This window comes from Schistocerca nitens, chromosome 5 (genome assembly GCF_023898315.1).
Source record: "Schistocerca nitens isolate TAMUIC-IGC-003100 chromosome 5, iqSchNite1.1, whole genome shotgun sequence".
Classification (NCBI taxonomy): domain Eukaryota; kingdom Metazoa; phylum Arthropoda; class Insecta; order Orthoptera; family Acrididae; genus Schistocerca; species Schistocerca nitens.
Window position 1 is genome coordinate 732,288,536 of NC_064618.1, and position 16,609 is coordinate 732,305,144.

The 16,609-nt window shown below is 40.4% G+C and overlaps 1 protein-coding gene across 5 annotated transcripts in view; it reads right to left on the reverse strand.

The window, feature by feature from the left end:
* LOC126259326 (condensin-2 complex subunit G2-like) overlaps positions 1-16,609 on the reverse strand; it is a 306,542-nt gene that overhangs the window by 219,091 nt on the left and 70,842 nt on the right. For all 5 annotated transcript variants that reach the window (XM_049956017.1, XM_049956015.1, XM_049956013.1 and 2 more), the window contains exon 6: positions 10,522-10,695. In XM_049956017.1, coding sequence (XP_049811974.1) covers positions 10,522-10,695 — 174 coding nt within the window. The remainder of the gene's footprint in view (positions 1-10,521; positions 10,696-16,609) is intronic.

Here is a 16,609-nt window from a genome sequence, read left to right on the forward strand (position 1 = left end):
AGCTGTTACCAGCATCCAATCAGATAATAAGTTTGGTCACTCCTTCTGCCCTGTGCACAGTTGTCATACCTCTCTGCTAGTTTGCACTTGTGCCTAGCTTTGAACCAACAACGTCAGCCCTTAGAAGCTCCACTGTCAAAAACTTTGTTATTCTGTTTTAGGTATAGGCAGTACCCCTGCTGACTTCAAGTGCTTTGATGGAAAGGATTTTAGACCCCTAGTTATTATTTCCAATTTCGGAAATTACAATTTTTTGGGGGGGGGGGGGGGGGGTGAAGAGACTGATGAGTCCATAAAGTATGTGATTTTATTTAATCCATGGCAAACCAACAAAAAAGCTATAATTTCAAGAATGACATAGATGGCATAATGTATTTCAATTGCACAGCTTTCATTATTGGTTGGTTTATTCTAAAGCAGTTAAAAGTGCACTTTGTAAGTTGGTGTGCATTTGTGGTCACCTATGACACGACAGTCCTCATGACACTTTCATAAGCCATCTGTTTGGTAATTTCAAAAAGTTTCATAAATTTTGAAGAACACTGTTTTCTGACGATTTGTTGCAGTTTAGAGAAAAGTCAGTTGACATAATACTGCACACACATTTTGAATGTCCTTCTACATACGTAGTCTATTTTTCCCATAGAACCCAAAAAAATTAAGATTGTTTCAAACTACACAGTTTTATGTTATGCAATGTTTTATATATTGTGCACAAGCTGGAACACAGCATAATTTCCACATAAACCGATTTTTATACCAATAGTGGTTCAAAAGTATAAAATATGGGAAATGTTATCCTTACAAAATTTTTTCATGGCAGGAAACAAATTGAGAGAATAGGTCTTACAACAGGGCCAACAGAAAGTAACATAGATGGAGGAAACCATAAAAATCTGGGAACATAAGAACAGGTTTTATGATTATTATACTATTAGCTTGTTTATGTTTATAACACTGACTACATACTAAAAGTGTACTGTAGGAACACGAGAAAATGACGAGGAGATAACAATGTCCTCATCCTCATCTTCTCTTCAGGTATTAGGCAGGAATTGCCTGTTACTGTAGAGAAGATGAAGATAATGACCGTGCAAAATACTTGTTGATTGCAAACTATCACTTACTGATTTGATGAAAATTTCTTCCCAGCAAGCCAAAGTTTCAAGTTAGGGAACAGGAAGAAGTCACATGGAGCTAAGTCTGGTGAATAGGGTGGATGAGAAACCAATTTAAAGCCCAGTTCATGCACTTTGCCATTGTTATCACTGATATGTGGGATGCTGCATTACCATGGTGAAAGATTCCTTGGGATTCCCAAAAAACAGTAGCCATAACCTTACCAGCTGACAAAATGGTCTTTGCCTCCTTCGGTGCACTTTCACCAGCCTTTTTCCATTGTTGTGACTCTGGTATGTAATGACAAATCCAGGTTTCATCAACATTCACAAATTGGTGTAAAAAGTCTTGCAGACTGGGGTTAAACATAACCAGGCACAGTGCTGAAATGCTGTGTTAGATGCATTTTTGGTCAACTGCAAGCACCATCCCGCACACAGCTTCTTCATAGACATTCTCCACACAGGATATTGTGCACTCATTCAGCTGAGATGCCTACAGTCTCAGCAATCTCACAAATTTTTATCTGGCAATCTTGCATCACCGTATCATCGATTTTGTCAGTGGTTTCCTTTGTCGCGACCTCAACTGGACAGCTGCACCATGCTTCGTCTTTGGTGCTTGTACAACTATGTTTAAATTCTTTAACCCAAAAGTAAATGGTCTTCAATGATGGTGCAGAGTCTGTGTGAACTTCATCCAGTTCTGTTTTGATTTGTGCAGCTGTCCGACCCTTCAAATGAAAATGTTTAACAACAGCTTAAAGCTAGATTTTCTCCACTTTCTATTGCAGTCAACACACTGACCAATTCAGATGGATGTCAACAATGAAATGTATGCTGTACATTGTTGAAATTCTTTACCAATCATAAAGGCGCTACAAAAATATTCCAATCTTTCGTGGAAATTTACCAAAGTAACCATCCACCACCATAAATTATGACAATTCATTGCTTAAGTGGGATGCTAACAGCCACTTATTTGCACTTTCTAGCAGAAATACTCTCTGAGTCTTCTCGATTGGTTCATTAATTTTAGTGATCATAGTCATTATGATGACATTATGGTCACTAATCCCTGTCTCTACACTGATACCGTCGATAACGTTAGGCCTGTCTGTAGTTACAAGGTGTAAAATACTTCCGTTGTATGTGGGCTGTTGAACTAGCTGCTCAAGACAGTTTTCTAAAAATATGTTCAAAAGTACTTCATAATACTGTCTGTCTGCATCCCCTGCAAAGAATCCATAGACATCAAAGTCTATACTTGGCAGGTTAACGTAGCCTCCAACTGATTTGGCATGATCTGAGTATTCTTACACTGATGACCATAGACTATATTTGAATGACTGTACAACTGTCACAGCAGGATCAGGTGGCTGGTAAAACCCTCCAACAATTAACCTGATTTCACACAGAAGTGTTATACGTAACCAGATGACTTCACTGTCACACCTGTGAATTCAACCTCAATACAGATAATTTTTTGTCAACTGGAATGAACTCTTCCCCTCCTATGGTGTCTGATCCATGTTTTTGATGTATGTTCCATGAATCGCTAAATATCTCAGAGCTCTGTACTTCAGGTTTCAGCCAGCCCTTGGTCCTGAGAATGATTCAAGTGTGTGAATGAAAGAGACCATGTGCACTTCACAAATGCTCTGCTACCTGAGTAGCTGCTTCCTTTGTGTTCTACACTTCTGAAATACCACAGGGCATTCTATAATTTCCACTCAGTAACGCAGGTCCAGAAATCTGCATCCAAGACTGTCACAGGGTCGACAAAGCTTTTAATTGGGTCAACAACCCAAACCAAAGGACCCCAACCAGTTCTGGGTACAATGCTGCAAATTGCAAGCTCTGCTCACACACCACTCGTGAGGCCAGCAGCCTTCACCACTTTTGCCAGCTGCTTGTATGAACTGAGGACGGCTTCAGAAACCAAACTACAGACATCATCAGTGTCAATGAGAGCAACAACTTGCAGACAACTGTACCCTGCACACTGCAAACAAGACTTCCTTCACACCTCAGATGAGGCTGCCCAGCAGACATATCACGTGCACATTTGCTTTCTTTCCAGCCCTCAACACTAGCTCCCTAACAGGCTCCATAATGTGCAGGAGTTGAAGTTCCCAATAACTAGCAAACCCCTGCCCTTGTGTGTCTGCTTCGATCCTGCTGAAGGAACAGTCACCTATCCACTCACAAGGGTGAACAGGCTAGGCTAGATGGCCAGCATACACATTGGCCCTCCGCTTTGAGTGATGCAAACATTTTACCAACTGCCATTCACCCTGCAGTGAGGGCAGATCCACCATGTCAGGTATACTGGACAGTACCTCAGCGGCCCTTCCCCATGAACCATGGACCTTGCCATTGGTGGGGAGGCTTGCGTGCCTCAGCGATACAGATGGCTGTACCATAGGTGCAACCACAACAGAGGGGTATCTGTTGAGAGGCCAGATAAACGTGTGGTTCCTGAAGAGGGGCAGCAGCCTTTTCAGCAGTTGCAGGGGCAACAGTCTGGATGATTTACTGATCTGGCCTTGTAACACTAACCAAAACGGCCTTGCTGTGCTGGTACTACAAACGGCTGAAAGCAAGGGGAAACTACAGCCGTAATTTTTCCCAAGGGCATGCAGCTTTACTGTATGGTTAAATGATGATGGTGTCCTCCTGGGTAAAATATTCCGGAGGTAAAATAGTCCCCCAATTGGATCTCGGGTGGGGACTACTCAAGAGGACGTCATTATCAGGGGAAAGAAAACTGGCGTTCTACAGATCGGAGCGTGGAATGTCAGATCCCTTAATCGGGCAGGTACGTCAGAAAATTTAAAAAGGGAAATGGATAGGTTAAAGTTAGATATAGTGGGAATTAGTGAAGTTCGGTGGCAGGAGGAACAAGACTTTTGGTCTGGTGAATACAGTGTTATAAATAAAAAATCAAATAGGGGTAATGCAGCAGTAGGTTTAATAATGAATAAAAAAAATAGGAGTGTGGGTAAGCTACTACAAACAGCATAGTGAACGCATTATTGTGGCCAAGATAGGCACGAAGCCCATGCCTACTACAGTAGTACAAGTTTATATGCCAACTAGCTATGCAGATGATGAAGAACTTGATTAAATTTATGATGAGATAAAATAAATTATTCAGGTAGTGAAGGGAGACGAAAATTTAATTGTCATGGGTGACTGGAATTCGATAGTAGGAAAAGGGAGAGAAGGAAACATAGTAGGTGAATATGGATTGGGGGGAAGAAATGAAAGAGGAAGCCGCCTGGTAGAATTTTGCACAGAGCTTAACTTAATCATAGCTAACACTTGGTTCAATAATCATAAAAGAAGGTTGTATACATGGAAGAATCCTGGAGATACTAGAAGGTATCAGATAGATTATATAATGGTAAGACAGAGATTTAGGAACCAGATTTTAAATTGTAAGACATTTTAAATTGTAAGACATTTCCAGGGGCAGATGTGGACTCGACCACAATCTATTGGTTATGAAATGTAGATTAAAACTGAAGAAACTGGAAAACAGTTGGGAATTTAACGAGATGGGACCTGGATAAACTGACTAAACCAGAGGTTGTACAGAGTTTCAGGGAAAGCATAAGGGACAATTGACAGGAATGAGGGAAAGAAATACAGTAGAAGAAGAAAGGGTAGCCCTGAGGGATGAAGTAGTGAAGGCAGCAGAGGATCAAGTAGGTAAAAAGACGAGAGCTAGTAGAAATCCTTGGGTAACAGAAGAAATATTGAATTTAATTGATGAAAGGAGAAAATATAAAAATGCAGTAAATGAAGAAGACAAAAAGGAATACAAACGTCTCAAAATGAGATCGACATGAAGTGCAAAATGGCTAAGCAGGGATGGCTAGAGGACAAATGTAAGGATGTAGAGGCTTATCTCACTAGGGGTAAGATAGATACTGCCTGCAGGAAAATTAAAGAGACCTTTGGAGAAAAGAGAACCACCTGTATGAATATCAAGAGCTCAGATGGAAACCCAGTTCTAAGCAAAGAAAGGAAAGCAGAACGGTGTAAGGAGTATATAGAGGGTCTATACAAGGGCGATGTACTTGAGGACAATATTATGGAAATGGAAGAGGATGTAGATGAAAATGAAATGGGGGATACGATACTGCATGAAGAGTTTGACACAGCACTGGAAAGACCTGAGGCGAAACAAAGCCCCGGGAGTAGACAACATTCCATTAGAACTACTGACGGCCTTGGGAGAGCCAGTCCTGACAAAACTCTTCCATCTGGTGAGCAAGATGTATGAGACAGGCGAAATACCCTCAGATTTCAAGAAGAATATAATAATTCCAATCCCAAACAAAGCAGGTGTTGACAGATGTGAAAATTACCGAACTACCAGTTTAATAAGTCACAGCTGCAAAATACTAACGCGAATTCTTTATAGACGAATGGAAAAACTGGTAGAAGCCGACCTTGGGGAAGATCAGTTTGGATTCGGTAGAAACATCGGAACACGTGAGGCAATACTGACCTTACGACTTATCTTAGAAGCTAGATTAAGGAAAGGCAAACCTACGTTTCTAGCAATTGTAGACTTAGAGAAAGCTTTTGACAATGTTGACTGGAATACTCTCTTTCAAATTCTAAAGGTGGCAGGGGTAAAATGCAGGGAGCGAAAGGCTATTTACAATTTGTACAGAAACCAGATGGCAGTTCTAAGAGTCGAGGGGCACGAAAGGGAAGCAGTGGTTGGGAAGGGAGTGAGACAGAGTTGTAACCTCTCCCTGATGTTATTCAATCTGTATATTGAGCAAGCAGTAAAGGAAACAAAAGAAAAATTCAGAGTAGGTATTAAAATCCATGGAGAAGAAATATAAACTTTGAGGTTCGCCGATGACATTGTAATTCTATCAGAGACAGCAAAGGACTTGGAAGAGCAGTTGAACGGAATGGACAGTGTCTTGAAAGGAGAATATAAGATGAACATCAACAAAAGCAAAACGAGGATAATGGAATGTAGTCGAATTAAGTCGGGTGATGCTGAGGGAATTAGATTAGGAAATGAGAAACTTAAAGTAGTAAAGGACTTTTGCTATTTGGGGAGCAAAATAACTGATGATGGTCGAAGTAGAGAGGATATAAAATGTAGACTGGCAATGGCAAGGAAAGCGTTTCTGATGAAGAGAAATTTGTTAACATCGAGTACAGATTTAGGTGTCAGGAAGTCGTTTCTGAAAGTATTTGTACGGAGTGTAGCCATGTATGGAAGTGAAACATGTACGATAAATAGTTTGGACAAGAAGAGAATAGAAGCTTTCTAAATGTGGTGCTACAGAAGAATGCTGCAGATTAGATGGATAGATCACATAGCTAGTGAGGAGGTATTGAATAGAATTGGGGAGAAGAGGTGTTTGTGGCACAACTTGACAAGAAGAAGGGACCGGTTGGTAGGACATGTTCTGAGGCATCAAGGGATCACAAATTTAGCATTGGAGGGCAACATGGAGGGTAAAAATCGTAGAGGGAGACCAAGAGATGAATACACTAAGCAGATTCAGAAGGATATAGCTTGCGGTAAGTACTGGGAGATGAAGAAACTTGCACAGGATAGAGTAGCATGGAGAGCTGCATCAAACCAGTCTCAGGACTGAAGACCACAACAACAACAACAACAACAACAACCACCACCTCAGCAGCAGAGCCCTTGGATGAAACAAGTGATACATGAGGTGTCCCATGCAACACACCTGATTCTCCACCACCGCTAGACCCCGAGGGAGCACCTTGAAGACGGCTGACCAAAAGTGCATTCAGCTGTTCATGAACTGCGGCAGCTCCTTCTGTGTCCACACACAGCATGCACACATCCTGTCCATCCTAGCAGGGCTAATGAAAAACTAAGCCAAGAGAGCAAACAGAGAAACCTGGCTGTGCAACTTGCTACGCTCCTGATGTTTCACCCACTGGCAATGCCTTAAAGAGCCCTAGCTGTTCAGATGATATGGGAACTGTGCTACAAATTGCCTTACTCTATTTTCTACATTTATAAAACGTGACATTAAACCTCTTAAATACAAAAACATGCATGAGATTTAAGAAATATACTACTAAGAAAACACAGAAAAAACTAAAAATATAGCTTGCCACTCTCTAGGTTTGTAATGGGTGACAGTTGTGGACTGATTGACACTTATTGGGGTGAAACAAATGGTCCCTGGTTTTTCAAAAGGAACTAATGAATTGCTAGTGCGCTACACACTGCATGAATTTACACTTACAGTTACAAAATATGAGACTGTAACAAAAAAAGACTTCAGGACATGCAAAGTTTTGCAGGGCAAGCCTGTGATTCACTAAGAGTAGCAGAAGATTTTGAAAGTTTCAAACAAAGGCTTCTCACAGTAGACTAGCAAGAAATGTAAAGCATAAATGATCAAAACATCAGTCTAGTAATGGAAAGCTCAATCTATCCTTATGATACATCCACCCCAAATGATTGCCACATGGGTGACACCCCTGTGGAAGACCCAGGTGCAACATCTGTCCAGTACACCTATTTATAACATCCTACTCCAGTACTGCCACAAGCTTATCCTAGCCCTACAGAGACAGGGCCACCTGTGAAAGCAGTCATTTCATATACCATCTCTGTTGTAATTTCTGCACAGTATTTTCTTGTGGGCTTGACTACCAACCAGCTGCCCACTCAAATGAGTGACTGTAGCCAAGAGCAGAGTTGATCACCCCCTGGAGGAGCACTCTAATATGCCCAACATGCTCAAGTTCAACAACTGTTTCACAATATTTGTCACCTGGATCCGTCACTCCAAACACAAACTTCTCTGAATAAGGCAAATAGATGTTGTCTTTGCAACAGATACTTTGATCCTGTAATCCTCCTAGCCTCTGTTCCTGCAAGCCCCCTGCCCAACATCCACCACTATCCCTGCTCCAGGGCTCTAACTTCACTCATCCAGCACTCACATCCTCTTCTCCTTCCCCCAGTCTATCTCCCCTTCCCAATCCCCTCCCCCATATCATCGTGCGTTGTGCATAACTCCCCACTGCATGCAGCCACAACAAACTCTCCAGTGCCGCGTTCCTATCTCATGTACCAGCTGCACCTCTACTTCGCACTACTTGCCTGTGTATATGCTGCCTCTTCCTTCCAGCTGTCAGCTACTCTTCACCAATCCTCCCTCCCGCTTTCACCCCACTCCACCTAACACAGCCCCTCAGAATGTAAGTGACAGAGGCTTAATAGTGACCAATGATACTGTATTAATATCAACATACTATAAAGGCAAATCAACAGTGGAATACAATCAAAACTTCTGTGTTATCTGTGACAGAGGACACCACACAAAAGCCGATAATGGTTACTGCTTAACATCAGTTCTGTATAGTGACATAATTTAAGAAATCATGTAAGATGTTTGCCTAACTTCAATTTTACATTTACTAAGCATCTATGTCACGTGTCTTTGTCGCCGAGGTCACTACCGCACCCTTGTGACGCGGTGCAGAACTCAGAGGTATGCGGAAGGGAGGTGGTGGCATAAATTTCCTGATCACCAGTCTTTGCGCCAATGTCCTGGACAAAATTCCAAAGCTCTCCACAGTGTCTCAGGAAGTGAGAGCATGTGACACTATTGATGGTGAGCTAACCATCAGATGGGGACATTAAACTTGGTGGCACCCTAGGTGCTATACAAGAAGGTTAAGCTACGTGCCAGCACTGTGTTTCACTCTTTCCCTTCCCTTCATTCATAACAACACGACTCCAACACTACACTGCATAATAGCACTACATACTGTATAAGCAGTCATTACAGTCATCCACATAAAACAGATACACACCTGACTCTTCATAACAAGTTGGAGGAAGACATCGCCATCGAAATATATTGAAGGTGTTTGCACCTTTCAATAAATAAACTTTAAGAAGATTAAACATCTCTTCGAGTGGGTGTAGGTATTGTCAACTGCATACTAGTCCATCACAAGCAAATAGCCTGCATACATGTTTACACTGGCTTCCATTTTCATCTGGTAGAAATACCCTTTTAATTAACTATTCGTCTGACTTGGGAATATTTGGCCCCAAAATAGAGAAATAATAAAATATAATACAGTACAGAGCACTACAAGATTTTGTACCTACAACCTATAACCCAGAAAAGTGAGGAATGTAACTTCAATTGTCATGTTAAAATAAAAATTTCAGGATTTTTTATTTAATATGCCAATAGCATCAGGAAAATCAGATATGATATGAATAACCTTACTTTGAACAAAGTCTGGGAACATTTCCTTGGTATCAATAGGTGACATCTGTGTGTTTGGAAATAAACTGTGGAAGAAATTTATCAGGGACTCACTTGATGTTCATTTGATATTTTGGTTAAAATCAACTACCCTCCCATTGTCAATCAAATGTTTCACCAGCAAATTGTAAGTGATAAATTGCACAGAAAGTACCAATGGTTAACACCGAAGATAGGTCCAAAATCACACTCATTTTATCAGTAAGCACACTCTGAAGCCAGTATGAATCAAATCATTGATGACAAAGAAACTCTTGTTACCAATTTTCACATTTTCTGGATAAGGACTAACTTCTTTTACACAAGGGGGTGGTTCTAAAGAAGTCTATTACTTATGAGTGGGTGGCATGCAGATAGTTGTACGTAAAGATGAAACCATTCGAGTTTCCGAGGTAGACAGTTTTTGTTTGAGTGCTCCTCTCCATTCTTCTTTGACATTTTCAGCTTTTTAATGTCACAATTTTAGTATGTTAATTTACAGTTTGGCCAGTGAACATGTGAGCAGCCTTACAACTTTCTGAACACATTTGTCTTACTTCTCTCTACATGCGCAACATCCTGAAACTTTGTGCATCATCCGAGTATCCATATTAAATGTTGTGTATTAAACTGAACCAATTTTCTTCACTACATGTTTCATTTCTAATTTTTGCACATTTGTTGGAGACTCTAAAAAACTGCAAAACAGATCCCAAATCCAGCCACAGAGCTTCATTCACTTCTAGACTGAGATTTTCAGCAGTTATTGTCTTGATATAAATATTTTTTCCAACTTTCTTGAATTAGTTTTTGGTGAACTGCTTACGGGCACATTTCCCAAGCAAGGATGAAACCAGGTCTCAGATTCAATATGAAACAAAATGAAACAAGTCTTTTCTGTTTGTAAGTGCAAAGAGAAAATTTCACAACACAGCTTGAAATACAAATCTCACTTAAACATAATAAGTCAAATAACACAAAACAAATACAATCGACTGTCCAAGAACAGGTCACCTTTGTCGAACTGTAACACCACTTGTACCTCACTCAGTAGCATTCACTTTAAATAACATGAAATAAAGATACCAAATGTAAAATCAAATTACCTTAGTCAGTTCTTCATCCATAGTCAACACTAATGCTAGAAATTTGCATCCTTCTTTAGTTGTCAAATAATTTGTGTTTCTCATGGCATCCAAAAATAGTTGACGATTCTTTGCAATATTACTTTCCAGCTTCACAGCACTACGAAGCCCACACGCCCGCCGTACATCAGCTTTCTATTGAACATCAGTAAAATTAGTAATCATCTGCATTAGAACTAAATGTGAAACAATGGAAAGTTTAGAATGGAATAACAACAATATGGAAATGTTAGATTGTTACTCACCACACAGAGCAGGCAGTGTCTCACAACAAAATGAATACTACAAATATTTAAGTTTTCTGACACAGTCTTTCCTCAGAAGTAGAAGTTCCACACATTTAGCCTACACAATAATAACTCATATACACATAGCCACTGTTCCACCTGACTGTGATTGTGTCTGACATGAGCAGTCGTGTGTGTGTGTGAGTACTGGTGTGAGAGTTCTACTTCTGAGGAAGGACTTCATTCAAAAGCTTAAATATTTCTAGTATTCTTTCTCGTGCCTGTATGCGACTCAACGTTTCCTCTATGTGGTGGTAGTAGCAATCTATCCTTTCTACTTGTTGTTAGAAGTAAATATGGGTGATAACTTTGTAGTGTAAAACATTGCACTGTAAAATGCTGTTCCCTTACACAATTACTGGTCAAAGGCAACAAGTTTCTAGAACCTAAACATACATATGTGTCATAAAAAGCTGCATTAACTTCCTTGCCAGAGCTTCAACAGCCACCTCACTTATCCCAAAATATTTTTTAATGATTCCATGTGGCCTGCAGCAGATAATTTTAAGCAATAAAATAAATTAAAAATTGACAGTTGGAAGCAGCATGGTATCATTAAAAAAGATTTATAGCAATTCTGGACCCAGTTCCAAAGACAATATTTCCATAAAAGAGTGCTGGTTGTCACTTTAACAAAAGATGCTGTTTGTAGAACTGTTGTTTTTATTTAAAAAAAAAAAAGTAAATAATGTGAACCACAAATGGAACTGGTGTCTGTGCACATAAGAAACTTAAAAGTAGCTTATGGTACCTTAATGCGTTGCGGTTTTGTAGGTTTCATGGGATCTGTTTTACTATTTTTCTCAGAGATTCTGTACACTGCAATTACATACACAAAAAATTCATACAGTGTTTTGTTTCATTAACGCTTAATACCTTATATGATAATATTAAATCCAATATGAAACATATAAACATAGGGTATGAGGATAGATGGCCATGGAACATACAGAGGAAGCCCAATTATGGACAGGCACCTGAAAAAGGTGTTAATTACTGTATTTCAGCAACAGGACACGTGGTCATCAAACCACATGTAACCTCTCATTTCCATGTGCACACATACTGGACACTTTTGAAGTAGTCTGTTATATAAAAGAAATTTAGTACTTACAAATGAATATACTCACACAATGACATTGAAGGAACATTGTCAGGGAGGACAGACCATTCGGAATTACATATGCGAGGGCTATCCACAAAGTACATTACGTTTTGGAATTAAAAATAAATAAAGTATTGGAAATTTTTTTTATTATAAACAGATGAAAGCCACACTTAAATACTACTTTTCTACATAGTTGCCATTTAAATTAAGGCACTTATCATAGCGATGGACGGGCTTGGAAATTCCTTCGTCATAAAATTCGGCCGCCTGCGCCTTCTACCACGTGGTAACCTCTTCTTGAAGCTGTGGGTCGTCATCAAAATGCTGCATAGCCAACCACTTCTTCATTGCTGGAAATAAGTGGAAGTCGCTCGGTGCCAGGTCGGGACTGTACGGCGGATGAGGAAACAACTCCCACTTAAAAGATTCGAGAACTTCACGAGTGGCATTTGCCGTGTGGGCCCGGGCGTTGTCGTGAATCAGCAAGATATTTGAACCCAACTTTCCCCTGCGCTTGTTTTGTATTGCTCTTCTGAGGTTGTGCAGAGCTTGGCAATACCTTTGAGAGTTTATTGTAGTGCCTCTTTCCAGGAAATCCACAAAAATCACACCTTTTCTGTCCCAAAAGAGGTAACCACGTGGTTGAAGGCGCAGGCGGCCGAATTTTACGACGAAGGAATTTCCAAGCTCGTCCATCGTTACAATAAGTGCCTTAATTTAAATGGCAACTATGTAGAAAAGTAGTATTTAAGTGTGGCTTTCATCTGTATATAATAAAAAAATTTTCAAATACTTTATTTATTTTTAATTCCAAAATGTAATGTACTTTGTGGATAGCCCTCGTAAAAGGATCCTATCCAGTCACCAAATTATTCTATTTATTCCCAAACAGTTCTTCTGCCCCTCCTCCCTTTTCCCATATTTCTTCACTGGCAAATGACTTACCCCTTTTTGTTCTAATTTCTTTCTCTGGGTCTGTCGCATCATTAACAACCTGCTGATTACCCCCTTCCCCCTTATAAAGTTAGTTGCCTGTACATCCTTAAGTCAAATAAATATTACTACAATCGCACAGATTCAAGCTCTGCATCAGAGTGTCTGTATAGTCAAGAATGTTGGCGTGAAACTTGACTTGCCGAGGGCTCAATTTTACTTAAGGATTTTGATTTCATTTCAACTGAAGTTCCACCCTATTGTTAAGCATCAAAGTGTCATTATAGTTAATAACATTGACTTTCCAAGAATTCAAGTTTACTTAAGGATTTCACTGGCATTTCAACTGAAGTTTCATCCAATTATTAATCTCATTTTAAGAATCTCTTGTCTATTGTGCCAAAGCCTCACTATCCTTGAATGCATTTAATCAGCCTAAAATCCACAAACTATCTCAATTGAAACTGAACACACAGTCTTACTCATTTTATTTAAAAATGGTGCACTTTTTACAGTCATGTGTAAAAACAAACAAAGCATAGAGTTTTCATAATATCAGCTAATTTATCCTGTAAAGATATTTACATGAACTCTTTCAATTTTTACTGCAACACCAACATCTACATTCTGTAGACCACTTTGAACAGTACAGCAGAATTTGACACACTCAGGCATTTTACAAAGCATTAGAGTTTCTTCCTATTCCATTCACTTACAGAGGGCGGCAAGAATTACAGCTTAAATTTCTCTTTACTGTTGTAATTAGTCTCATCTTGTCTTCACAATCCCTATGTGGAATGCTGTGGTATATTGTCACATAGAAGAAGGTGTAATAAGATGAATTATGAACACTAACTTCGCTTAACGAAGGTTTATTCAGCACTTGCACATACAAGAGTGCGGAGTGAACTGCCTCCGACCAGAACACGTACAGTAGATTTACAGCTACAGAACTTTCCAGTACAATGATTCTTGACATTTGTGGATACTTCTAGAATGTACTTGAACCGAATATAGAAATTAAAATTGTACAGTCCAGGTGAGTTTTGAACTCATGACCCTCCATGCAAGAACCGAATATAGAAATTAAAATTGTACAGTCCAGGTGAGTTTTGTACTCATGACCCTCCATGCAACAGTTTGGTATCATAACCACTTCACCACATTGCTACTCAGCTTCTTCTGCAACATTGCTACCTCCTTAAGAGAACAGCGTCTCGGTGTTACGTCCTCCTAGTCCGGGAATGAGTCATCAGACCTGCATACTCCGACTCCCGATGACTAATGCTCGCCCTGGTGCTGATCTTCTTAGAACTTCTTTTGCCGCTACGCTCTTCGTCACCTTTCCACTTGTTGCCCATCGCTGGAGCTTCAAATTTACTCTGGATTGCAGGATCCTTATTGGGCTTCATTCGAAGGACGTGAACTGTATCTCTGATCTTTCGTCGTCTTGTGTTGGGGTCGAAATCTTCAACATCACAAGTAACATAAGACAACTGTCTTACAACCATATAAGGTCCAAAGTACCACCTGAGGAGCTTCTCAGAGAGACCAACCTTCTGAACAGGACTGAAGATCCAGATTAGGTCACCAGGCTGGTAGACAACAGGGCGGTGGCTCGCGTCATACCCTCGGCAATCGTTTTCTTGAGCCTGCAGCGTGCGGAGTCGAGCTAACTGCCGAGCTTCCTCAGCTCTGGTTAAAACCTGGCCGATGTTATTGTCCACGTCATCAGGATGTAATGGAAACACAGTGTCCATCGGCGTAGTTGCCTCACGCCCATGCACCAGGAAAAATTGTGTAAGTCCTGTGTTGTCCTGTTTGGCGGTGTTGTAAGCAAATGTCACAAAAGGTAGCACCTCACCCCAGTTGCTCTGCTCAACAATGACGAACATAGATAGCATGTCAGCCAAGGTCTTATTAAGGCATTCAGGAAGCCCGCTAGTTTGCGGATGCTAGGGAGTCGTCATGTGATGAGTAATGTTGCACCAATGGTTTATCTCTATCACAATATTCGATTGAAAAACTTTCCCTCGATCTGTAATTAATGACCTTGGGGCACAGTTTTTAATACAATATAATGGTGTAGGGTGTCAGATAATCAGTGCAAAGAATAATCCATCTATTACCACTACCAGATGTTGGAAATCGTCTGAGGAGGTCAATCCTAACACGCTGAAAAGGTGTGTCAGCTGGTGGAATTAGTATGAGTTGGCCAGGTGGTTTCTGAGGAACTGCCTTTCTCCTCTGGCACTCTCGACAGCGCGACATGTAGTGACAGAAACTCCTAAATAAACCTGGCCAGAAAAAACTCTTGCGGATACTATCGTATGTCTAAATAAATCCTAAATGTCCAGCCTCAGGTGTGTCATGGAATTTCTGTAGAACATCTAAGCACAAGTTTTTAGGAATCACTGGTAGCCACCTCTTTCCAAACGGATCAAAGTTTTTCTTGCAAAGTAATCCATTAACTACCTTAAATTGTCATTCCACATCCTCTGACCAAGTTAAGGCAAGCATAATTTGAGATATCTTGGCGTCCTCCTCCTGCTCAGCCGAGAGATCCTGGAGTGCAGTGAGACAGTCACCATCTTCATCAAAGTCTTGAAGGTCTTGCACAGGGTTTCTTGAGAGACAGTCGGCATCTTGGTGTTTTCTTCCACTTTTGTACACTATGATAATGCCATATTCTTGAAGTCGTGGTGCCCACCTAGTGAGTCATCCTGTTGGATCCTTAAGACCTGTCAACTGATAAAAGGAATGATGGTCTATAACAACTTTGAATGGCCTTCCATAGAGATACTGTCAAAATTTGCACATGGCCCAGATCACAGAAAGACATTATCTTTCTGTAATTGAGTAGTTTCTCTCGGCTTTTTTAAGTGTCCTAGAAGCATAGGCTATAACCTTCTCTTTTCCGTCCGAAATTTGCACCAGAACAGCACCAATCCCATACCCACTGGCATCTGTGTGTAGTTCTGTAGGTGCTCTCTCATCATAGAGACCAAGTACTGGGTCAGTCGTCGGAGCTTTTTGCAGCAATCTTGTTGAGCACCACCCCAGATAAATTTAGCATCAGCTTTTAACAACTCTTGGCTTTGATACAAAAGTTTTTGATAAAACGATGGTAATAAGAACATAATCCGTGGAAGCTTCTCACATCTCTAATACTTTTAGGAATAGGAAATTCCATTATAGATCTCACCTTTTCTGGGTCTGGCCACACACCTTCGTTTGACACAAGGTGTCCAAGTGTTTTGATTTCTTTTGCTCCAAAGAGACACTTTCTTGGAGTAAGTTTCAGTCCGCCTTGTTGGAAACACTCAAGAACGGCCCTCAGTCTTTTTATATGTTCATCAAATGTCTCTGAGAACACTATAATGTCATCTAAATAACAAAGAGACATTGTCCACTTCAGGTGACGTAGAAGATTATCCATCATCCGTTCAAAAGTTGCTGGTGCATTACACAAACCAAACGGCATTACCTTAAACTCATACAGCCCCTCAGGGGTGATGAATGCAGTTTTCTCATGATCAGCCTCATTTACTTCAATTTGCCAGTATCCCGAGTACATGTACATGGTTGAGAAAAACTTATCCTCCTTCAGACAATCTAGTGTATCGTCAATTCATGGAAGAGAGTGAACGTCCTTTTTAGTTATCTTATTAAGGTTCCTGTAATCAACACAAAAGCGCCAACTGCCATCCTTCTTCCTGAC